The sequence below is a fragment of the Squalius cephalus genome (assembly GCF_949319135.1).
Source record: "Squalius cephalus genome assembly, chromosome: 7".
Taxonomy (NCBI): Eukaryota; Metazoa; Chordata; class Actinopteri; order Cypriniformes; family Leuciscidae; genus Squalius; species Squalius cephalus.
The window spans coordinates 17397212-17422016 of NC_137128.1; the positions used below are offsets into that span (position 1 = coordinate 17397212).

General features: G+C 38.3%; 1 protein-coding gene across 2 annotated transcripts in view; it reads right to left on the reverse strand.

Moving 5' to 3' along the window:
- Positions 1-24805, reverse strand: part of egfra (epidermal growth factor receptor a (erythroblastic leukemia viral (v-erb-b) oncogene homolog, avian)) — a 66748-nt gene that overhangs the window by 18727 nt on the left and 23216 nt on the right. For both annotated transcript variants that reach the window (XM_079876017.1, XM_079876016.1), the window contains exons 2-16: positions 14241-14392; positions 13851-14037; positions 13459-13593; positions 13282-13350; positions 10700-10818; positions 9593-9734; positions 9100-9216; positions 8038-8164; positions 6748-6821; positions 6553-6643; positions 4332-4531; positions 2010-2142; positions 601-691; positions 224-381; positions 39-80 (exon numbers count right to left, since the gene is read on the reverse strand). In XM_079876017.1, coding sequence (XP_079732143.1) covers positions 39-80; positions 224-381; positions 601-691; positions 2010-2142; positions 4332-4531; positions 6553-6643; positions 6748-6821; positions 8038-8164; positions 9100-9216; positions 9593-9734; positions 10700-10818; positions 13282-13350; positions 13459-13593; positions 13851-14037; positions 14241-14392 — 1837 coding nt within the window. The remainder of the gene's footprint in view (positions 1-38; positions 81-223; positions 382-600; positions 692-2009; positions 2143-4331; positions 4532-6552; positions 6644-6747; positions 6822-8037; positions 8165-9099; positions 9217-9592; positions 9735-10699; positions 10819-13281; positions 13351-13458; positions 13594-13850; positions 14038-14240; positions 14393-24805) is intronic.

The window sequence follows — 24805 nt, forward strand, 5'->3', positions numbered from 1 at the left end:
AAAATCCCAAAGCATTATAGGACGGATTTACATCTTACCTTTTGAAATCTTTGCAGTCTTTCAGATCAGGCCCAGTACATCTGCAATGCAAAACATAAAATCCAACAAATCACAACTAGTACATGCTGCAGTGCAGTCCCTAATGAACCTGGTTGAATCACACAAATGATCGTTTCATGTCATTACATTCAAATGAAAGCATCGTATATGAAGCCTCTCTCACCCCTGGGTGCAGTTCTCATGACAGGACTGGCACACGCGATTCTCGTCAGCATATTTCCAAATGAGTATGTCTTTCTCTCCAGGTACGCCTTGCGGGCAGCGTGGGACACAGTGCGGCCCATCTTTGTAGTTAGCACAGAATGTACATTTGTCGGGTCCCTGGACAAAAGTTGGAAATTAGATGGAAACAAGCAACTTTTCCACAGTCTTCTAGTGATGTGAATTTAATGATGTGTCTCCAGGACACTACTGGGACAGAAAACACTGGTTTGAGAGACTGGTGTGCTGCCATCAGCAATTTCAAATATAAGAATAAACACTGTTTACTGGCATCTAGCAGAACATCTAGCAGAGCTGTAGGTTTGGTTTGATACTTACAGGGCCGGTGCAGGTCAGAGTTTCATTCTTGACCAGACATTCAGGATCACAATCCACACACGTTTTGTTGACCTCATATTCACGAGGATCACTATATTGACAAAGTTTAAATCATCATATATCCAAATAATCACTTGACACCAAAAGTTCAAATACACAAAATAGTTTTTCAGATACTCTCCCAACATTTCCTGTCCTATTTCTACATTCCTCTCAATAAATATAATATCCTCTCAATAATAGACCAAAAAAAAGAAAGCTGGCCACAATCGATCTTCCATCCATCCATCCATCCATCCATCAATCCTGATTTGAGTTGAGTTGATAATTTTATAGAGATTTTTATATTATCTGTCCGTCCACACAAATCACAACACTTTTATGCTGCCTTAATGTTATTTTTGGACCTTCAAATTTTCAGTCACTCTTCACTTGCATTGTGACAGTGGAAATATTTCTCTCAAAATCTTTCTTTGTGTTCTGCAGAAGAAGGAAAGTAATACACATCTGGAATGTCAGATGATGAGAGAATTTTAATTAGGTGTTTGTATTAAAGTCCCCCTGTGGTGAAAATCACGTTTTTAATGTTGTTTATTTGTCTATGTCAGGGTTCACCAATCTCGGTCCTGGAGGGCCGCTGTCCTGCAGAGTTTAGCTCCAACCCCAATTAAACACACCTGAACCAGCTAATCAAGGTCTCACTAGGCATACTAGAAACTTTCAAACAGGGGTGTTGGAGCTGGTTGGAGCTAAACTCTGCAGGACAGCGGCCCTCCAGGACCGAGATTGGTGAACCCTGGTCTATGTGGTGTTTTTAATATGCTTTAAGACAAACCATGTGCAAATACATAAGTCAACACCATTGCTGAGTATTTTCTCCTTAAAACTGCAGTGAACCAAACAGTCTCAAAAACGCGGTTTGAAATCTCTGGTGTTTCTGACTTCACAAACTACCTTGTAACCAATCACGTCAACGTGTGATCGTCAACAAGTGGATCTCTGAGCTGGTGTGAGTGAGTGGAGGCGGGGCTAATTTGCATATTCACAGAACCGCATATACTAAATGAGGCAAGGGTGTAGAGTTACGGTCTTTGGTGTTTTATGCCCCCAACGTCGCCTTCCAGGCAGCGAGGGGATGGGTAGGTTTAAGGTTGAGGGTAGGGTTAGCTGCCTCTAAGGAGCCATTGGGGGCATAAAACACCATCGAGCTAGAGTTACAGTCAAGCTATTTTAAGGCCTGAATAAAAAATAAAAAACTCAAGGAACAAGCATTTAAATATGTAATTTTGTTGATCAAAGATGAGTTTTAAGGGATAAATTATTGACTACAGGGGGACTTTAAGAGACTTGGTCACTTGTTGTTTCGAGTTTGAACGTATCAACTGAGAAGGCATAATAGTCTCACTCACCCAGCCAGGAGGTTACAGGAAGCCACACAGTGTTTTCTACGGCTGTAATGCTTACAGATGAAGCACATAGTGGGACCAGGACCCCAGCAGCCATCAGTCGTGCACATCTCATCACATGTGCTGCTCTGACTCGCTGTAACACACACATTCAAATAAGATATAAAATGTACCTTAATTTGACATTATTACAAAGTGCACTTTTTAAAATTGTATTTAAGTGTGTTAAGAACCAGTAATGAAATTGTACTCAATTAGGTGACCTTTTATTTAATTACTATTGTATTATTTGCAAGTACTTTTTAATATATATGTTTATCTGTAACATAGATTTTTAAGGCCAGACAAGTAATTTGTTGAGGTCAAGTTGTAAAGAAAGACTACACGCCAGCGCACATATATATTTAAACGCACATACCTATAGACTGAATGCGTAATATGTATGTGCACGCCGTCAGCGTTTTCACAGGTTTGCGTTTTTAAATCTTGACCAGAGATATATACAGACCCTTTCCAAAAAATTAGAATATCATGGAAAAGTTTATTTATTTCCATAATTCCATTCAAAACGTTAAACTTCCTTAGATTATAGATTCAGGGCCCACAACTTAAACGATTTCAAGTATTTAGTTGTTTATTTGTACATAATTTGGGCTTCCAGCTCATAAAACCCACGAAAACAGGATTTCAAAAAATTAGAATATTACATGAAATCACACAGTAATTACACAGTGATACCATGGTCATTGAACCAATTTTTGGTTCTTTTGGCAGTGTGGGCAGGTGCAAATCCTGCTGGAAAATGAAGTCAGCATCTCCATAAAGCTTGTCTGCTGAAGGAAGCATGAAGTGCTCTGGAAATGTCCTGGTAGACGGCTGCGTTGAGTGGACAGCACAGTGGACCAACACCAGCCGATGACATGGCTCCCCAAACCAACACAGACTGTGGAAACTTCACACTGGACTTCAAGCATCTTGGATTGTGTGCCTCTCCATTCTTCCTCCAGACTCTGGGACCTTGGTTTCCAAATGAGATGCAAAATTTGCTCTCATCAGAAAAGAGGACTTTGGTCCACTGTGCTTTATTAAATCCAGAGTCAACGCAGCCGTCTTCCAGGACATTTTCAGAGCACTTCATGCTTCCTTCATTTTCCAGCTGGATTTGCACCTGCCCACACTGCCAAAAGAACCAAAACCTGGTTCAGTGACCATGGTATCACTGTGTAATTACTGTGTGATTTCATGTAATATTCTAATTTTTTGAAATCCTGTTTTCGTGGGTTTTATGAGCTGGAAGCCCAAATTATGTACAAATAAACAACTAAATACTTGAAATCGTTTAAGTTGTGGGCCCTGAATCTATAATCTATGGAAGTTTAACGTTTTGAATGGAATTATGGAAATAAATAAACTTTTCCATGATATTCTAATTTTTTGGAAAGGGTCTGTATATTTTTTTTTTCAGGGCTTGCACCTTGGAACCTATTTCAAGGTTTGCGTTCTCGAGCCGCCAGGCACTGTTGTTGTGCGGATGGGCGGCTGGAGCGCATTAAGGGTTTTCTGTTAGAACGGTGTCGTGTTAGCGGCCCCTAAGTTAATAACTTATGATCTTTGCAACGGAAGTGAATCAATCAAAGCTAACTTTAGCTGGACAATAACTTTATTCTAGAGCTGCTGTAAAGACAAAACAATCTCTGTTACTTTAATGTCCTAGTATCACTGTAAAGCAGCTTTGAAACAATCTATATTGTTAAAAGCACTATATAAATGAAGGTGTTGACTTGACTATTATGGATTCTAGCAAATACCAACAGATAAAAAAAACAAAACCTGACGGCCTCTGCTAGAAATCTTATAATGGGCCGTGGTTGGATCTTCCATCAGGACAATGGTCCAAAACAAACATCAAAATCAACACAAAAATGGGTAACTGAGCACAAAATGAAGCTTCTGCCATGACCGTCCCAGTCCCCTAAACTGAACCCTATAGAAAATGAGTGGGGTGAACTGAAGAGAAGAAGCGCCATGAACTTGTGAATCTGAAGGATCTGGAGAGATTCTGTATGGAGGAATGGTCTCTGATCTCCTGTCAGATGTTCTCCAAACTCATCAGGCATTATAGAAGAAAACTCAGAGCTGTTATCTTGGCAAAAGGAGGTTGCAAAAGGAGCCAATAATTATGGCCAGCATGTTTTGGAGAAAAGCATAATGTGATTTACCCCCCACTTTCAATTAAGGGTGAGTAAACTTTCAACAGAATTGTAATTTTTTGGGGTGAGCTAAACTGAAATTCTTTGACAGGTGTTATTGTGATAATTAATTTACCGCAGATGTCAGCATCAGCATTTCCTGATATTTTGGCAGTCTGTTCTTCAGATTTGAAGAGGCGTTTCCACTGGTCAGGGTTGGTGTAGCAGAGATTCTTATTCGTAGAAAAATACACGTCACCATCACTGATCTCCCTCAGAGACCGCAGGCCGATATGTGTGATTTTAGTCTGGGTGACAGCCAAGCTGAATGTACCTCTGTGGGAGCAGGAGAGAAAGATGGAGGTTCTGTATATGCAAAACAGACTAAAAAAAGTGATTAATTTAGGAGCAGCTGGCTAATATGTAAGTTGTCGTAATCCGTCAAAATTATCTGAGACTGCCAACATATTTAAGCTTTCGGCTTTCGCACCGGAGGAACCTTTTCGTAGTTCTTAGAACTAATGGCGGAAGTAACTGCTTTTTGGCATGTTCGCACCACAGGAACTGGGAATGATTTTAGTTCTAGGAACGCCTTATTAGGGGGAACAAAATTAGCTCCTACTAGTGGGTCAAACCCAGCACTATAGGAACTACCAGTGACGTTAGTGTACGTTGTTTTCAACCATATATCTTCCTTTCTTACACAGAACAACCTCCTGGACAACAACCAGTCTGGTTTCAAAAGCAGACACTCAACTGAGACTGCCCTGCTCTCGGTAACTGAAGCTCTGAGACTGGGAAGAGCAGCTTCCAAATCCTCAGTTCTCATCCTGCTGGATCTGTCTGCTGCCTTTGACACACAGTTAACCACCAGATCCTCCTGTCAATCCTAAAGACAAAGGGCATCTCGGGAACCGCACTCCAGTGGTTCAAGTCTTACCTCTCAGGTAGGTCCTTTAGGGTGTGGTGGAGGGTTGAGGTGTCTAAGACCCAACATCTAGCTACTGGAGTGCCTCAGGGCTCAGTGCTTGGACCACTTCTCTTCTCCATCTACATGTAAACACTAGGATCTGTGATTCAGAAACATGGCTTTTCCTATCACTGCTACTCTGATGACACTCTACCTCTCATTCCAGCCTGATGATCCGACGGTTGCTGCTCGCATCTCAGCCTGCCTGACAGACATTTCTGGCTGGATGAAGGACCACCACCTTCAACTAAACCTTGCGAAGACAGAACTGCTTGTGGTCCTGGCCAACCCAACACTACACCACAACTTCTCCATTCAGCTGGGTTCGTTAACCATAACTCCATCAAGGTCAGCCAGGAATCTTGGAGTTGTGATTGTTGATCATTTGAACTTTACAGACCACACTGCTAGAACTGCCCGGTCCTGCAGATTTGCCTTATACAACATTAGGAGGATCTATCAGAGCATGCTACACAACTCCTTGTCCAAGCGCTTGTTCTATCCAGACTGGACTATTGTAATGCTCTCCTGGCTGGTCTTCCAGCTTGCACTGTCAAACCCCTGCAACTGATCCAGAATGCTGCAGCTAGAATGGTCTTTAACGAGCCGAAGAGAGCACACGTCACTCCTCTCCGCACAAAACTGCACTGGTTGCCAGTTGCTGCTCGTATCAAATTCAAGTCACTGATGTTTGCCTACAGAACAACCACTGGCTCTGCTCCCTTTTACCTAAACTCATTACTCCAGACTTACGTGCCATCCAGAAACATACGCTCTGCAAGTGCGTGAACGCCCTGTCCCAAATGGCGCACTTCATGCAGACTTTCGGTCTCGTGGACTTGAATTGCGCGTGCTCGCTGAGTCTACGAGTCCGTAGGCCGTCCCATTCAGCATTTTACCGCTCTGAAGTGTGCTCAGCAGCGCCCCCTTTGTACCCTTGAAGCGGTCTTCCATGAAGCCCGCATAGAAGCAGGCTCCATGCACTTTAACTACCCAGGAATCCTTGCGAAAGGCCAATCAGACAACAGATGGGAGGTGATTTCACTCACGGATAATTGTTGACATGGCTGAGAAGAAAATATTACGTTTTTTATGACCTAAATGTACATTTTACCAGTTGTTACCTACAGTTTATACAAACATTATGGTCATCGACCAGTGGTTAATGTCTCAAACATAATAATAGCGCGTTTAATAATACGATCGCGTTATGATTCATTAAATATGGGCGTTCCTACTGGCGTTGCGAATGCAACCAGGAAAATGGCCCTAGCGGAACCATTAGTTCTCGGGGAACCACCCTGGTGGCTAGTTCATATAACTAAGTACCTGGAACTACCTGGTGCGAAAGCCCCTTTTGAGACCACAGTATTTCTTATTGACTTACTGCTGCTTTGTCCGTCCACGGATGACCTCAAGGTTTTCAAAGGCGCTGAGGGATGACATGTTTTCCGGCCACTGCTGAATCACCAGGTAGCCTTTAAGTTGGGTGAAGAGGAAGTTTATGAACACTCAAGGTCCCCTACATGATACACCATTTTAACCATCATAAATGTCCAATATTAAACCACTGCATTCTCACCAGTGATTTCTTTTACAGTTCTGAACACGCTGAGCTTGGCTGGGTCCAGTCCTGGAGTTTTAGTATGCTGGTCACTGCAATAATAAAAAAATTAAAAAATCATAAAATTACTTTATTTCTGGTAATCAAAACCAAAATGATTGTCAAATCCTAACGTCACCATAAGCAGATTGATATCAAAGAGTTTGTGGAAAATTTGCCTCAATCACACAATCGAAATGCTAAGCAAATGGCAAAAAAATATGGTAACATTATTTCGATTTCCACTTTAGACGTTCTACTAAATAAAACTTTGCAACTACATGTCAACTAACTCTCATTAGAATATTAGTAGACTGTCTGATGGTCCTCAACAAACATTTTACTGACTATAAGTAGGGTTGGATATCGAGAACCGATACCAAGTTTCCAAGAACCGGGGATTCAATAAGACACGCATTTCGATTCCGCTTATCGATTCCTGTGTGCAAATTTTAATGTGATTTCAAACCATTCAAGCACTAGAAGACGCATAAGAAACTCAATTCAGCACTTGTGCGCTGTTACACATCCAAAGCGCAAGCACCCGCCTCTCATACAGTGCGCGAATACTGAATTGAGTTCTATTTCCCATCTTCTTTCGCTTGAACAGACAAATACACTCAAAATGATGTTAAAATATCTTGGTCGGTTTTGTCTTTTGTGAACATAAACAGTTGAGAAAGAAAACAGTATATTGTATAATATCAGCATTCGTGCAGCTCTTAAAGTGACAGCAGCCTAATATTCCTGCCGCTGTCTGTGCCATTAATTTTAATCAAAGAACAAAAGAAAAAGAAAATCATAAACTGATCTTGACTGAGTAATTTTGTAATTTCAATCGAAATGAGAATCAATAAGAATCGGAATCAGTGGCCAGAATCGCTAATATTCAAATGATACCCAACTCTAAATATAATAACTTTGCAACTACCTGTCAAATATCTGTCATTAGTATTAGTAGACTGTCTGCTTAATATCTGCTGACACTAGATGCTCCCTTACAGATATTCTACTGACTATAAATAACTTTGCAACTGCATGTCAACTTATTCTACTAGCTCAATCCCCAAACTAACAGTCTAATACTCTAATGAGATTTAGTTGACATGCAGTTGCAAAGTTACTAATAGTTAGAGGAATGTCTAAAGTGGACTATCGAAATAAATGTAACCAAAAATATTTGTAGGATGTCTTTAAGCAACATACAATGGCACTCAGCATTGTGCAGTCCATTCTTTGTTATCAGAGAGTTTAAAATATCATTCTCACCCTTTGAATGTTGTGGTGAGGATTGCAACACCTCCGCTGATTTTTGTGCAGTTCTCAAAGGAGTCGATGTTGCTGGCATTGATTGACAGGACATGGGACAAAGGCCCCATTCCAAGCCCATTGCAAACTAAAGGGTTGTTAGCACACACATTAAAAATTAACTGCAACTCCTTTCTTAGGTGAATAACTAACCCTAAAGGCAAAACTAAATTCAGTACTTATGCTACCAGTAAAAACTTGACTGAATTTATGCTTTGAATTATCTTAAAAATCTAATTATGACGAGTTTAAATAGTTTGGGGTAACATTTTATTTAAAGAAATTAAATCATTAAATATGTTGAGCTCAAGGCCATATTAAATTGATTAAAATTGACATTTATAAAATTACAAAATATTACTATTTTAAATAAATGCTGTTCTCATAAACTTTCATGAACTTTCTATTCATCAAATAATCCTGAACAAAATGCACCGTTTCCACAAAAACATTACGCAGTGCAACTGATAAATGATAAAACTGATAAATGTTTCGTGCGACATCATGTGACACTGAAGACTGGAATAGTGCTGCAAATTTAACTTTGACATCATAGGAATAAATTATTTACAAGTTAAATAAGTTTTACCTTGTAATAATATTTTTGATTAAAACAAAATGCAGCCTTCATTAAAAGAACCCCAAACCTTTGAACAATAGTGTACACACACACACACACACACACACACGTGTGTGTTTTTTATTTTATTTTATTGAAATACAACATATCATGACTATATGTTGACTGTATTGTTGGAAAAGCTTAGTTACAATAGTTGACGTGCAATACTATGGAAGGACAGATCACTAACAGACACTGCAATGGATTGTCGTTTTTATGCCTTCTACATAGTTTTAATTATATCTTTTAAATTATATTAGAATACAGTTGTAAATGCAACTAAAACAAGACTAATGTGTTCAAACTAGAAAAAAAAGAGAGAAAACAAACAGACAAACAATCTTTCCACTTAAAAAAAAACCCATCTTGTTGCCAAACCTGACCGGCAGTCTCAACTGTACCTTTTGGACACAGGCCATCACACTTCTTGCATTTCCGAACTCCACCCTCATCCACCTCATAGGTGCCAGGGCTGCATGTTCTCACACATGCCCCATGGTCTGTCACGACATAGTTATCTGAGAAAAACATCAAACCATCAGTCATTCCAGAGTCGTTAACCACAACCAACCAGCAACACAATCCTAATGCGTCAAATCATTCTGTCATAGTTATCCTGCTTTCTGAGATGTTATTCAGAAACCAGAGTTTGAGTTGCAGGCTCACGATCCACACCAGAGTGATTCTCTTTACCTGGATTGTGTTGTTTATATTTTAACCCTGAACACCTAAAACATTAATCTCCAGAATGCAAGAATTCAAGACCTAACAGCTTTGAATTTGCATGAAAGATATAATTAGAATCTGGTTGTGTGTTTCAAGTGAAAAAAATAAAATAAATAAATAACAGGCTTCGAAGATTCGTGTCTCATTCTGACTTCAGCCTGGCCTTACGTGGGCATTTCTTGATACAAGTTGCCCCAAAACTGTACTTCCCGTCGGGGTTGAGAGCGAGCTGGTGGGTGTTGGGGTCGTAGAGCATGAGCCGTGGACATGCGTCCTTGCATTTCCCTTCATCCTGGAAGTCCTTACAGGCCTGCAGAAAACAAACAGCATTTCCCATGAGGCAACTAGTCCGAAATCATCTTCATTGCCCTTGAGGTTACATTTACTGCAGCTGTGCACTTCACTGGTAATGAATGTTTCACTGTAACAAATGTTTCCAGCCGCTAGATAACTTCTAAAAGGTTTCTTGTCAAACCTTTTTTTCAAAGGCTTATATACTATATAGTACACTATAGTTCAAAAGTTTTTAACAAAAAAAAAATAGAATATTTCGCTTATTCAGCAAGGATGCTTTAAATTGATCAAAAGTGACAGTAACAAGATTTAAAATGTTACAAAAGATTTGGTTACACTATATTTTACAGTACGTGTATAGTGTACTTCCCCAAGAAAGTACTAGTAATTTAAGGTAACTACATGGGTTAAGGTTAGGTTTAGGGGAAGGTTCTCCTATAGTTAAACCCAGTTATAGTTATTGCTATAATAAGTACATGTACATGCGAAACAGGACTGTACCAAAGATTTCTAAAGATTTTTATTTAAAAAAAAATATATCCATTCATCAAAAGTATCACAGTTTCTACAAAAAAATATAGCAGCACAACTGTTTTCAACATTGATAATTACAAGAAATGTTTCTTGTCAGCAAATCATCATATTTGAATGATTTCTGAAGGATCATGTGACACTGAAGACTGGAGCAATGATGCCGAAAAGTCAGCTTTGATCACAGGAATAAAATGCATTTTAATATATATTCAAATAGAAAACAGTTATTTTAGTTTTTATTAACACATTCAAGTGGCTGTGTATTTCTCACATGTTGAGTCATACTGCTATTATTATTCACACTAGTTCAGTTCATAAATACCTAACCTAATTAACTAACTGTATTTACGCTCACATATAGCATACAGGATGTGGTAAATGATAAATGAGGAAACAATGAATGGTTGGGAAATGAATCTAACGCATCTGCACACGTGTGTTTCTCACCAGGCAGTCGGTTGGTTTGGGTCCAGTGCAGCCAGCAGCACAATGTTCATTGCAGCAGTCCATAGGTTTGAATCCCTTACACCTGCCCGAGCACTGCTCCGCACAGATCACCTTAGTCACTAGATTCATAGAGAGAAGAAACTTCAGAGATGCTAACAGACAAGTAGGGGTCAAGTAGTGTACTTTGGTTGGCAGTCGTGAAATATAAGTCAAGGATCAACTAAACAAACTAAAGAAAAATACTCAAAAAGCAGAAATCCTTACAGAAATCCAAAAACTGTCAATTCTCTGCATTTTGCAGTGGTATTGTGCATCACTAACCAGTACAGCATGAAACAAGATAACCCAGGTTTAAGATAACCAAGGGTTAAATGTTGTGCTGGGTTAACAATTTAAAGTCTAAGAAACACAAAGTGTTTCTAGTTGCCTAAATAACTTCTAAAAGTTTCCTGTTTTTGATTTTGTTGTATTTTTTTAAATGTTTCTATATAGTGCACTACCATGCAACATTTTGGGTGAATGTGTAATATGAGTTTTTATACTTCCTGCTTTTTTCACTTACTTGTCCAATCTCGTTTACGTAAATGTTGAAGCTATGCATTTGTGGATTTATCATTAAAGTCTGTTCTCTGTTCTAATCTCCTTTGTCGTATGTGTTCCAGCAAAAGAGTCGTCAGCAATTCCTGTCTCACTTCCTGTTACAGTTACATAACAATGTAGCAAATTTGTATAATGCCAGTCAATGGTCTTCATTGGATGCCCGTGAACAACGTCTACTCGATGTATTTCATGTTGTCAAAAAGTTTTCTGCTTTCTGCACTGCAAAATCAAATCCAAAAAAGGATGATACGGAAAAACGGATTCCATTGTTCCTGTTCACATTACTGTTTATCAAGCGTTTAGGAAGCCTCCGGAGCTGAAATTCAGATATGATAATAAGGAAAAAAAAATTGTTTTTTTTTTTTTTAAATCCAGGTCCAGGCACTCAGTAGGATGCAAAAGTTAAAAAGCCTTTATTGTTTTAGAGGGCTAAAGCATTAAAACACCAACGCGTATCCGCCCACTGGCGTTCATCAGGGTGTTGGTAACAAACAGACAGAATCAAGCCATACTTATAGTTGCACTGATTTCAGGTGTGCCACTCTGGCACTTGCAACACAATTTCTTTGCCACTAGAGGCAATAGTTCAGGTCATGGCTAATGCCAGAGATTAAACCATACAAGACCAAATGAGACATCTCCAAGTGGAAGAACAGGAGAGACACTACTGCAAACATCCAGTGTACTCCACACAATATGCACCAATAGTCAATAAACCAGTTGCACATCATAATTCTTAATTCATAGTCAAGATGGTTCTAAAACAACATGAATAGTGTACAAAAATGGCAATTGGGTCTATTGCATTCAAAAACTAGTCATCATTTACGAACAGCAATATACTGTCCCTATAGAGACACAATAATTACAAAAAGGGTGAAAGGTCAAAATCTTCATTGAGACCTGGATGACTAGTGGCCCTCAAGGAATAGATCCAATATGTCTCCCTCTGTTTACGGCGTTTTATTATATCCCCACCCCTGGCATCAAGGCGAATAGCCTCAATGCCCACTACTCGTACGGTCGAATCCCTTCCATGTTTTGCGTCTGTATAATGTTTGGCCATTGAATAATTCATATTACCAGTCCGGATGGCATACTTACTGTATGCTCAGCTACCCTGTCTCTTAGTCTTCTTTTTATGTGAGGCCTACGTAAAAGCAGCCACAAGTACACTCTAATCGATAGACAACATGGGTAGTATTGCAATTTATAAAACTATTAACAGTGTAAGTCTTATTACTGAAAACATCCATAAATGTATCAGTTTTAGCCATATTCTCACAATAATTACAATTACCACAAAAAAAAATAAAAAATAAAAATTGTTTCTGACATGAGCTGTTAGTGACTAATCACAACAGACTGGGTCATCTGACCAATCAGAGCAGAGTAGACCAATCACAACAGACTGAGTCAACTGACCAGTGAGAGCAGAGTAGACCAATCACAACAGACTGGGCCATCTGACCAATCAGAGCAGAGTAGACCAATCACAACAGACTGGGCCATCTGACCAATCAGAGCAGAGTAGACCAATCACAACACACTAAGCTATCTGACCAATCAGAGCAGAGTAGACCAATCACAACAGACTGAGTCAACTGACCAATGAGAGCAGAGTAGACCAATCACAACAGAATGGGCCATCTGACCAATCAGAGCAGAGTAGACCAATCACAACAGACTGAGTCAACTGACCAATCAGAGCAGAGTAGGCTATCAGAAAGGCAGTGTTTATAGAGACTGAATCTTCAAATAAACTGTTTTCAGAACCAAACTTTTGAATAGTAGTGTAAAGTATCTGTGTTCCCAGTCGCTAGCTTTTAAAAGGTTTCTGTGTTTTTTTTTGTTTTTTTTTGTTGTTGTTGTGTTTTTTTTTTAAACACTTCTACATATAATGTTTTCACTAATTTACTAAAAAGCCTGAAAGTAGGAAAAACATCCAGATTCAGTTACTCGAGTAGTTTAGGACCACTTACTTGTTTGGCAGTTTTGAGGGCCGGGGCCCCAACAGGAACCATTGTGACAGCGCGGGTCACACATCTTACCTGCGGGAGGTAGAGTAGTACATTCTTAATCAACGTGCAAAATGAATTAGGACCATTTAATATGTGTGTGTATATAAAAAAAAAAAATAATAATCTTGAGGGACTTACAGTATCTAGCCGAGTTTGGTGCCGGCTGTATGATTGTAGGCTGGGTCTTCATGTTCAGAATATCAGTCCACTGGATGGTCTCCACATTACATAAATAACTGTTCTTGTTAAATTTTATTCCACCCTTCAGTATTTCTAGGAGGGAAAATGACAGTGTTTGAACAATGCATTTATGCACTGTATGACAAACTTCACTAAGAGTGACAGTTGAAATTTAGGTCTATTATTGTTTTCCAAATATAACTTTCAGCACTAGGCATGGAGATTAATGAATGTTATTCCCTCTACAAAACAAATGTGCAAAAGACACACAGGTCAGTTAGAAGCATGTGTTATTCTCAATTGGAAGAAAAGAAAACTAGGCCAAAGAACACTTTTATATAACCACATACCAGTTAAGCTAGTCAGTGGTAACTGGTTCACGCCTTGTCCGATGCTGATGTTGCAGTTTAGTAGGACGGCCAAGGCAAATTTGTCGTCATAAAGGGAGTGGCCACGAATGATGCGCAGATTCTCAAGGGGAATGCTGGGAGCTGTGTTGATCCCAATAAGAACATACCCACCAACTTCTTGGATGCTCTAAAAATCAGAAACATTAAACAAAGCTCACTAACATCCAACACTAATACTATATGAAGAGTTGTTATACTGCATAATTTAAATATTGTTGAGGCATCTGTCATGAAATACAAAATATAATAAAACATTGGTATAACCAAACAGTAAGATAACAGTAAAATAGTACTGAACGTAGTGTTTGTAAACAGATATATATATCATACCCTGAGAAAAGACAAGTCGTGTTTTTCTGTCATATATGTGATTTCCAGGTTTTCCAGAACCACGGTGCAGTTGCTGTACATTTTTACCAGGATCTGATAATGGTCATCCACTGTTCCCAGAAGGGCCAGTTTGTTGTTCGCTCCCTGACACACTTAAACACACACAGAGAGAGAGAAAGACAGAACAATTCAATCCACTGAGGGCTTCAAGGAAAAAAGCATAATAAAACTCAAATTCCAATAGAAGCAAAAATGCTTTTGGTTTCTTTTTGCAATTTGTTTATCCATTAAACCTCCCAACCAAATTATTTTTGAACATACTTTCAAACACATTGGAATCAGTTTTATTCAGTCAATAATACAGTAAGACATGGGGTCAGTAAGATATTTTAAATTAAATTAAAATATTTTTACTGAGCAAAGATGCATTAAATTGATCAAAAGTGACTTTTATTAGGCTATGTTACAAAATATTTCTATTTCCAAATAAATGCTGTTTTTTAACTTTCTATTTATCAAAGAATTCTTTACACAAATCTATCACAGTTTCCTCAAATATATCAAAGTTTTTAATGTTGTTTATATGTCTGTGACGTTTTTAATATGATTTAAGACAAATCACGAGCAAATTCATAAGTCAACACCATTGCTGAGTATTTTCTCCTTAAAACTGCAGTGAACCAAAGACTGGTTTGAAATCTCCAGTGTTTCTTATGTCGCAAACTACCTTGTAACCAATCACATCAACGTACAGGGCGAGCTTTAGCATTAACTATGACCGCTCTGAAGCAGAGGAGTCTCAAGAGAAGCCATACTGGTATATTTGTCTGTTTATATGAAAAAGCAGGTACATTTAGCAATATAACGGGTGAATTATGTATATGATATTCTGATATTCTTGAGCACCAAATTGGCATCAGCTTTGCCATCAAAGGAATTAAGTATATATACTGTAGGCTATATATATATATATATATATATATATATATAATTTCACAATATTACTGTTTTTCCTGTATTTTTTATCAAATACATGCAGTCTTGGTGAGCATAAAAAGCTTTATACACAGTCCTTTAACAACAATCACAGTCTTGAGCCTTCTTGTTTATTTCACATTTGTGGAATTTTAGCCCATTTTGCAATGCAAATTTGTTCCAATTACACAAATTAGATGGAGTGTGTCTGTAGACTGCAATTTGCAGGTCAAACCACAGGTTTTCACTTGGATTTAGGTCTAGGCTCTGGCCAAGCCATTTCCAAATCTTTATTAAATACAAATAAAAGACTAAAATGATTGTAATAAATCATCTGTGAATGCAAATGCTAGAGCCAGAGCCAATCTGAGGCATGTAGGTGTCTTTTGCAGCTAATGAACCAATCAGAATTCAGTGTAGGTGGGCGTTTGTTTTAAGTGCTCTGAGCGGCAAAGGAAAGACTCTGCGGTGGGCCAAGATAAATAGTGCTTGTGGCAAAGAGAGAGCTCGTATGAATGCTACGAGAACTTACTCTTTCTCACACACTCATCTGGGAAAAAATGACTACTACATTTACTCATTCTGGTCTATATTGCTGCAGACACCATTATGAAAAAAGCAGCAATCAAAACAGATAAAACTGTGAGGCGTCAATGATTAGTGACAAAATATGTATCAACAACCCCTATTTTGCACCACAAGATATCCCCTATGAGACCAACATCTTGGCAGTTTCCGCTAATAGATGCATCAGACTGTAAAATTGTGAATAATTGCATTACTGCATAAGTAATAATTAAGTTATTGTGCAACAGAAGACAGATCCAGTCATTTCAGAAGTGACTTCCTAAGACATCACTTGATTAGCTGGAAAGGGTGATGGGAATTCCCACTCATTTGATATAAATTAGCATTCAAAACGTTAGATAAGACAAATATGACAGAAAAAAGTAACCTCAATACAAATACAAAACAATGAATCAACAGTGATGTGTTCATGGCTTCAGGTCTATTCTGCTACAGTCCTTTCTCTTCTTCCTCCTTAATTCTTTCATTACTTTATCCTCAATATTTAGATTACTATACAATACTAAATTGCAGTGGTCTTCAACTGTGGTGGTGGGGACGTAAAAATGGGTCGCGAGACTAGTTCACCAAAAAGAATTCTGTCATCATTTTGGAAATAAAAGAAGATCTATTGAGGTTGAAATGAAATTTAAATGAAATTTTCTGTTTAACAATGAAAATTCTGTAATACTCACCCTCAATTATGAATTTCTTTCTTCTGCTGAACACAAAAGAAGATATTTTGAAGAATGTCGCTAACTAGACAGTTGATGTACCCCATTGACTTCCATAGTATGGAAATAAAATACTATGGGGCCCGTCAACTGTCTGGTTACCGACATTCTTCAAAATATCTTCTTTTGTGTTGAGCAGAAGAAAGAAATTCATAATTGAGGGTGAGTAAATGACTTTCAGAATGACTTTCTGGGTGAACTATCCCTTTAAGGTAGCAAACTGCAGGGTAAAACAATGTTAAACAATTGTGCAAAGCAAAATAAACTGTATTAATACAAAATAAACAGCAAACTGTATGGTATTTTAGTGCAAACTCATCTATTATTTGGTAGCTTAGACCATGGCTTCGTGATTTGATGGAGAAAAAGAAAAACACATTAAAATTGTGATTCAAAATGTGATTAAAACATATTATTATTCACATTATAATGTGAAGTTCATGGTGATTTTAATACTTTCAATGTGGATTTTAAAGACCTTTTGGTGCTGTGCTGGGTCACCACATGATGTTCAAGGTCAAATCTGGGTCCTGAACCAAAACCAGTTGAGAACCACTGCATTAGTTAGGCATATATGGTGCAATGTCAGTGGTAGAAAGGGTTGTTGTGTGGGTGGCAATTCAGTTCTTTAATAGGCTTAGATAACAGAGAGGCCAAACAACTCAACTAGCCTCAGGTCAAAGTTGTTTCTAGTTTTAGGATAAGCTAGACTCCACTTTCAAGATAAATGTATGTTGAGACAATTTATAGGAGCCAGCTTGAGACAAGGAGACCAGGAGCTGAATAATGGAGCTTTATAGAAAAAGATTAAAATAAAAAAAGCCTCTCTCTATAAACACTGAATGGATGACCTGCACAACACATTCACAGAAACCCCTCCTCCAAGTCCTCTTAGCAAAACTAGTATTGTACCGTGAGATGAGGTGTTGACGTAGCAGGTGAGATTTATCACGGAGGATACTCGCTATTGTTGGGTTGTTGGGTCGCATTCTTTAACGTGTCTGTTCTTGAAGGAAAGGCTAAAGCTTGTAAACAACTGAACGACAAAAGTCTCACATTTCATCTTGCTTAAAAAGGATTTAAAAGTGAAAGTTCACCCAAGCATAAAAATTCTGTTGTAATTTACTCAACCTCATGTCATTCTTTCTTCTGCACAACACAGACAGAAGAAATGTTTTTAAAAGAATGTTTGACCCTACAATGAAAGTAAGTGGGGTCCAAAACAACATTGGAACCCTTTGACTTTCATGGTATGGACAAAAAAAAATTCTAAGGGTGCTCCAAAGAGAATTTTTGGAGCCACTAACGATCACAGGAAGCAGAATCGACTGATACCGATATGAAGCAGAATCGACTGATACCGATAAAAAGCAGAATCGAATGATACCAATCACAAGAAGCAGAATCGACTGATACCGATAAGAAGCAGAATCGACTGATACCGATAAGAAGCAGAATCGACTGATACCGATAAGAAGCAGAATCGACTGATACCGATAAGAAGCAGAATCGACTGATACCGATAAAAAGCAGAATCGACTGATACGATCACAAGAAGCAGAATCGACTGATACCGATATGAAGCAGAATCGACTGATACCGATAAAAAGCAGAATCGGCTGATACCGATAAGAAGCAGAATCGACTGATACCGATATGAAGCAGTATCGGCTGATACCGATATGAAGCAGTATCGGCTGATACCGATATGAAGCAGAATCGACTGATACCGATAAGAAGCAGTATCGGCTGATACCGATAAGAACCAGTATCATGTAGCATTATTTATAGGGATGCTCCGATCAAGATTTTACAAGCATTAATTAATTAATACAGACAGCAAGGATGCTGACAGTAAATGCTTTTTTAATGTTACAAAAGGGCGAAAGGCAAGTAGTTCTGAAGAACAGAAGAGGGCTTCTGTTATAAGAAACAGTTCAGTTGGAAAAACTGAGGGTGAGACAACAGGTTCCCTGTACTCTGTTATACTCTCATTGCAATGAGTGCAACAGTGCGTTTCATAGCGCAGAGTGAAGCCATCAACCCATCGCCTACACACCGGACAAGATAAATTCATAAACAGTGTCTTTAACAGTGTTATCTAGGATGGCCGATATGGAGTTACTCATTTCCTGCGTCAGTCCCAGGCAGAATGAAGGCCTTCTAGAGCAGATGACTTTGGTTGGTTTCACTGGATGTTGCATAAAACACATGACTCTATGAGACAGTAGGATGTTTTCCATTAACATAGATGATACTTTATCATGTGATGAAGAAATTATGACCAGAGGTAACGTCACTTGTTTTGTTGTTAAAGATTGAGTTAGCTCACTTCCTTCTCGCAATCCTTCTGGCCCAGTGCCATATTAAGGTGAGGCTTTACCTAGGCTGGCTAGACTTCAGTAGGTATACTGTTCCTCTCTGCATCTGACGTAACTGTTTGAGTGTTACTTTTTGCCCCTGGCTGTAGGTGTGCTGGACGTCCTTCATTATGTGTGTTAAGTGTTCCCATGCATCCATACTACAGGGTTAACACCAAGAAGAACATTAGTCATGTACATTTTGTTGCAATATACGGAAGAAAATGTAATTTACCGTCTACTCACGCAATATAAACGATCTTTCTTGAAGAGGGTGTGAGCGTGTTTTGTTTTTTTAGCATGTTACTACAAAATTCTTCAGAAAAGGCTTGTTTGGGTGGATAGTATGAGACAATTCCTGCTTAAAAATGTCAGCTGTCATCTGAGATTCTATCCCCCTTCCTCAATGGCTGATTAAAAACAGAGAAATCGCATAGGTACTACATTTGGTTAGTATGAATGAAACTTGAACGTACTACTGTATATCCACCATGTTGTTACTGTCATGTGACCTACTAATAGTGACCTAGAATAGTAAAGTGTCAATCAGATGTACACTTCAGAATCTCGCTGGAAGTAGGTGGCATGAAATAAAAGCTGCGATAGTCTTTTCTTTCCTGTTGTGAGGTATATCGGAGTAAAACGGCTTCTTGAACAAGAAAAAATGTTGGGCGGGACTTGATTTTGTCCATGGGAAATTGACTGGATGGTTGTGGTTTGCTATTGGTCGATCTTATGTGAGTGACAGGTTGCCCCGCCCTCATGCCAGTAAACACATCATCAAAGAAGAGAAGAGATGAGCTACAAGAGGGAGGGGAAGTTATTTTGATTCAAGATTACGAGATAACATGATTTTCTTTTTTTGACGTGTATGGATAAATCCATACTGCAATATTCCATAAAAAACAAGAATTGTCAATTGTGACATTATGGTGGCTTTAAATTTGCACCAAACTACTGAATGCATCTTTAAGACAAAATAGACAGACAATAATAATTTGTACTAAAATCATTTCTAAGACAACATAAAATAGACTAAATGGAACAGATAATTTTCCGTTAATGCAGTGTCATTACCTGGAATGACATTAGCTTTTCAAATCATGTAATTGAGTTACATGAAAATAAATCCACTGTTATGAGGAAACAGCAATGATAGATTAATTCTAATGTAATTATATAAGTCATTATTTATTCTTTGGAGGCACCTGTAACATTAAATTAAAACGGTGTCTTTTATTCAGAGAACACACTGGCCTTTTTTAGTGTGGCATTCAACTGAACATACATACAGTCGGTATAAGTCGTTTTTTTTAGTTTTTTTTATTTACATGATATGCCAATTTATTGATAAAACTAATTACAATTAAATCACATGAAGGTGAGAAAACAAAAAATAAATGATAATTGTTTTATAATAAAATGTATAATAATTTTTTTTTAAATACATTTTTATTGTTTTTTTTGTTTTTTTAAATAAACATTTACACCAAAAATAACAGGTTAAATAAGGAACTCCCTGTATAAAATAACATATTAAGATAGCATTCATTTAGATGATTATTTCCCCCAATTTCATTACATGTGACCCCAAGTTTATCCCCACTTTGGTTGAAAGTTTCATTTGTCCATCTGGAAGATGGATTGCACAAAAATGAACACATGTGTAATTTTTTTTTTTCTTGCAAGAATAAAGGCAGATGTTTTTGTAAAGTAATTTTGAAGTCTCTGAATCATCCTTCTTGGATCTAGAGCTCAAGGCTTTAGGTTTCAAGAGCAGTTTAAACCTCTCAGGACCACTTCCAGTTTTAACGAGGAAAATAAAGCATTTCCTCAGGTCTTCCTGTGCATTAAGCCCACACTTCCCTCTCCTGCTAGGACAGAATTGTTTGAGGCTGAGGAGAGGAGGTGTATTCCGCTACATATGGCGCAATGTAAACAAAGATAGCATCAAAACACAATGAAAGATTCTCAGGGTGTAGATGACAATAATATATTCTGTGTCTTTGAAGCTAAATTCTGGATTCCATCTGGGAGTGGATCCAATGAGTGGGATATAGACTCAAAACTGTGGAGATGTGGGGGTGTTCCAGATCAGGGACTTGAAGAACACACAGGAAGAAGATGGAACAAACAGAGACACACTCACACACTCAAAAAACCAACACCACTACCATTTGAAAAAAGTGGATGGCAATAAAGCAGAGAAACCAAAAAAAATGGCCCTTCTGACATTTCAGGAAGTTCCTTGTATGGGGTCGGTCATTGCGTTACTCCAAACCCAGATGCTATAGTGGCCTCTGGGGAGGGCTGAGGGAGCAAGAAAGAGGGATGGAAAGGGCGGAATTGAGAGAACTGGGAAGAAAGACACGTGTTTGAACCGAGCCAGATGCAAAACACCCACAGAAGAGCCATGTATTTTATTTCACAGAGTGTACTTTAAATGCATTATTGGCTTTATTACAAGAAAGTGATACTGTGTTGATTTCATTTCACTCGCTGTAAAGCTTCTTCCTCTGTTGCACACGAGTACGTCGTAGGCTTCAGTGTTGGGAGTAACAAACGTAACAATGCTACACTGTAAAATCTAGTTAGACTTACTTAAAAGCATGCAAACCAATTGTAAATTGACATAAAAAACAAAGAAAAGTGAAATAGGAATGGTATTTTGTACTGACAAATGTGTAGCTACTTACGTACTTCTAGTAACTAAAAAAGTACTGTAGAGAGTACTTGATCATTTACTTTAGATTTAGTATAGCTACCATTGTTGTGTTTGGCATGCTGAGTGTTAAAGTCTGTTTGTGACTCAAGCATGGTCAATTGCAAGATCATTATTTGACAGGAAAAATAGACTAGTTATTGATTATTGATTATCAGCTTTTAAAAGCAACCTATTTATTACTTTCCTTCTTTTAAAACCAAATAACTGTGATTTCTTGTTGCATCGCTGCATCAATAGGAGGAAAATTACAATAATATAATTGAAGTTCCAAGTGCCCAACCACAGGGAACAGTCATCACCATAATGGTGAGTTCAAACAAAAACATTTTAGCAAAATGTCTCCATTGGAAAATAACATTTTGCCCAGTCTTTGTCATCTACACAGGAGATATACATTTAATCTGACGGACACTGTGTTCGTAGATATTGGTTTTGGATTTTTTTTTTTTTTAAGAACTGTATGGATAATCAATTTAAGGTCATTCATCTCGCAAAGCATCACACTTTTTTCCTATGAAAACTCCTGAGAGAGACAAATAAGGACCTAAACTGAGGCAAATGTTTATCTCTCTTGGAAAGCGCTCCCTAACAACTCGGTGTACATCTCCAGTTACACTTTGCAAATCTTTGACTTTGTTTATCCTGAGGCCCAGGGCTGGAATGCTGGAGAAAGGGACTTTTGAGCACCTAGTTGTAACATTAGCGAAACATTAGCATGCTAGCATTTCACATTTTCCTTGTGGACTTGTGATCAAGTTGCGGTGAGATCACGTCTGCAGGATTTTGTGCAACTATAGGTCATTCCTAACTTGGTGGCTTTTGGGCTTAATCAGTAGAACATTATAACTTGTAGCTATTAGGAACCTAAATGGCACCAAATTGTCAGAATGACCCAAATCTATTGGAAAGCTACAAAACTGGAGAACATTCATCTTACGTTGACCGTGTGAACAAAACGTGCCCATTCATGATACTCAGATCCGTTACCCATTGAGTTGCTAATGGGATCACTGGTGCTTACACAGTCGTGGGCTTTATTCATCATTTTGGAAGAACCAGAGGGAGCCAAGAGCTGATTCATTGGTTGTCTTCTTTCTGTCCACAGATTTGATTTGTGTCTCTTTCTTCTCAAGAAGTAAACACTGCATCTGTGTTTTTATAGTAACAAAGATGCACTGTTCTCATCAGCGTCAAGTTAAGATCACTTACTGACTTACAACATTATGTACAACCTCTTTTGTTGCTGTGTATGGCTGGATATGAGTTGAAACAATGTTCCATCCCAAATCCAGCCAGTTCATTCCCAATGGTGTATGAAACCCAACATTAGTGTCCGCAGGGCTGTAATTATGCCATCAAGTCTGTCATAACCCTAGAACATCAGATGACTAGGCAAAGTTGAGAAGGACATTATATTTTAATACAGCAACCAGGGAGCCAGTTAGGTCAGTAGGGTTTTGAAAACTTCAAAGTGAACTTCCAGAAAATGTGTCATGTCAAGTAAGTGAAGAAAACTGTTTTATGAGTCAAAATCCCTGGCTACCTTTTGTCCTTATTTGAGTGTGAGGCAATGTTGGCTAATGAATGTGCTAAAACTTAAGCTTACAAGTTTACTTATTATTCCAACTCACTCTGTGCAAGTGAAAAGAAGAGCACAGTCCTGTTGAGTTCTTAAGTTATAGTTGTATTATTGGACCTTCAATTGTCTGTGCCATTAAGCAAAATGTGCTATTATTCCAGTAGCTAACTATAAACAGAGCAACATTTTCAAACATTTGCTCTGGTTCTACAGTAATTAATCTAAAAAAATAAAATAAAATAAAAAAACCTGACCACAGAAGGAGACTTTTGTTTATATTAATGTTTGCTGCAGCACCCCTTGTGGAAACACTCAGTGCATATTGAACATTTTCCAAATGCAACAATATGTGAAATCGAGCGGAGAAGCATTTACATTTGCATTCACATTGTTGCGTAGAATGTTTTTGTGTCCTAATGACCTTAAATGTGCAGTAAGAGATTTCGGAGAAACGCTGTTGATATTTGAAATCACCAAAGCAAACACGCCCCTACCCAAAAGGATCACACCCCTATCTTGATAGCTCCGCCACCAAACACGCTATGCAACACAGGCACCTCCCTCCTAATGAGTGTGTCCGCCCCTTACTGCTGATTGGCTACAAGTTTGTTTTGGTGCTCGGTCCGATCCCCTTTCAACGTTTTTCAGAAATCGCTTACTGTACCTTTAACATTAAGTCATAAGGGTCTACATGGGTCCACTATATATATATATATATATGTGTGTGTGTGTGTGTGTGTAAGCTGCGTAACACAAGTTCGTTCATTCAGTAGTATTCATGCGGTAAAAGTGAAAGTGATGTCGAAGTGTGGCGAAAAAAGAGGCGAGGGTCTCAACGAAATCATTGAAACGATCTTTAATCTTCATTGATAATACAAGGTGTAATGGTAATGTGTTTTGGCTGGCCACTTGTGATCGGATAATCGAAAACGCGTCATAATACAATAGTAAAATCCTACTAAAATCATAAAAATTACGTATCATAATATGTCATAATAAAAATGTGTAAACAGGGCGTATTGTATATAACTTGCGGGAGTCAGGGATCCGCTATCAATATGCAGTAGACTACCGATCTCTTCCGGGAGAGGTGGAATATCTGCTATTACATCAGCTCTAAGCCCTCAGCAATTTTCACACACATACCTTTTACACTACAATACATTTTATCATTACAGGAAAGAAGGTTACGAGAGCTGAGAGAAAACGAGTGGGCAACATGGGCAAAATTGTGGTCACTTTCCCATTTTCCCCTAGCCCTACTCTGCAATAAAAGAGTCTACTACACCATTTGCTGGATAACCCACACATTTCACACATCATTCCAACCGGAAAGAGGCAGCTGCATTTCGGGAATCCCCTGTTGCCCTGAACCTTTTCCACAAACTACAGAGCAGCACACAATGAATCTGAGAGGTGACAGCTAACCACACACTACAGATGTATTCTTAGGACAAAAACACGAAACAATGCCCTTATCAGGCATATTTATGAACATCAATATGTATTTGTATGAATATGTTTATTCAGCTGCCCTAACAACCTAGATTTTTGTATCATTATAACAGATGTTCAGGCATGTAGAACAAGATGTGATGTTTTTGATTAGGAGTGTGTGAGTGACC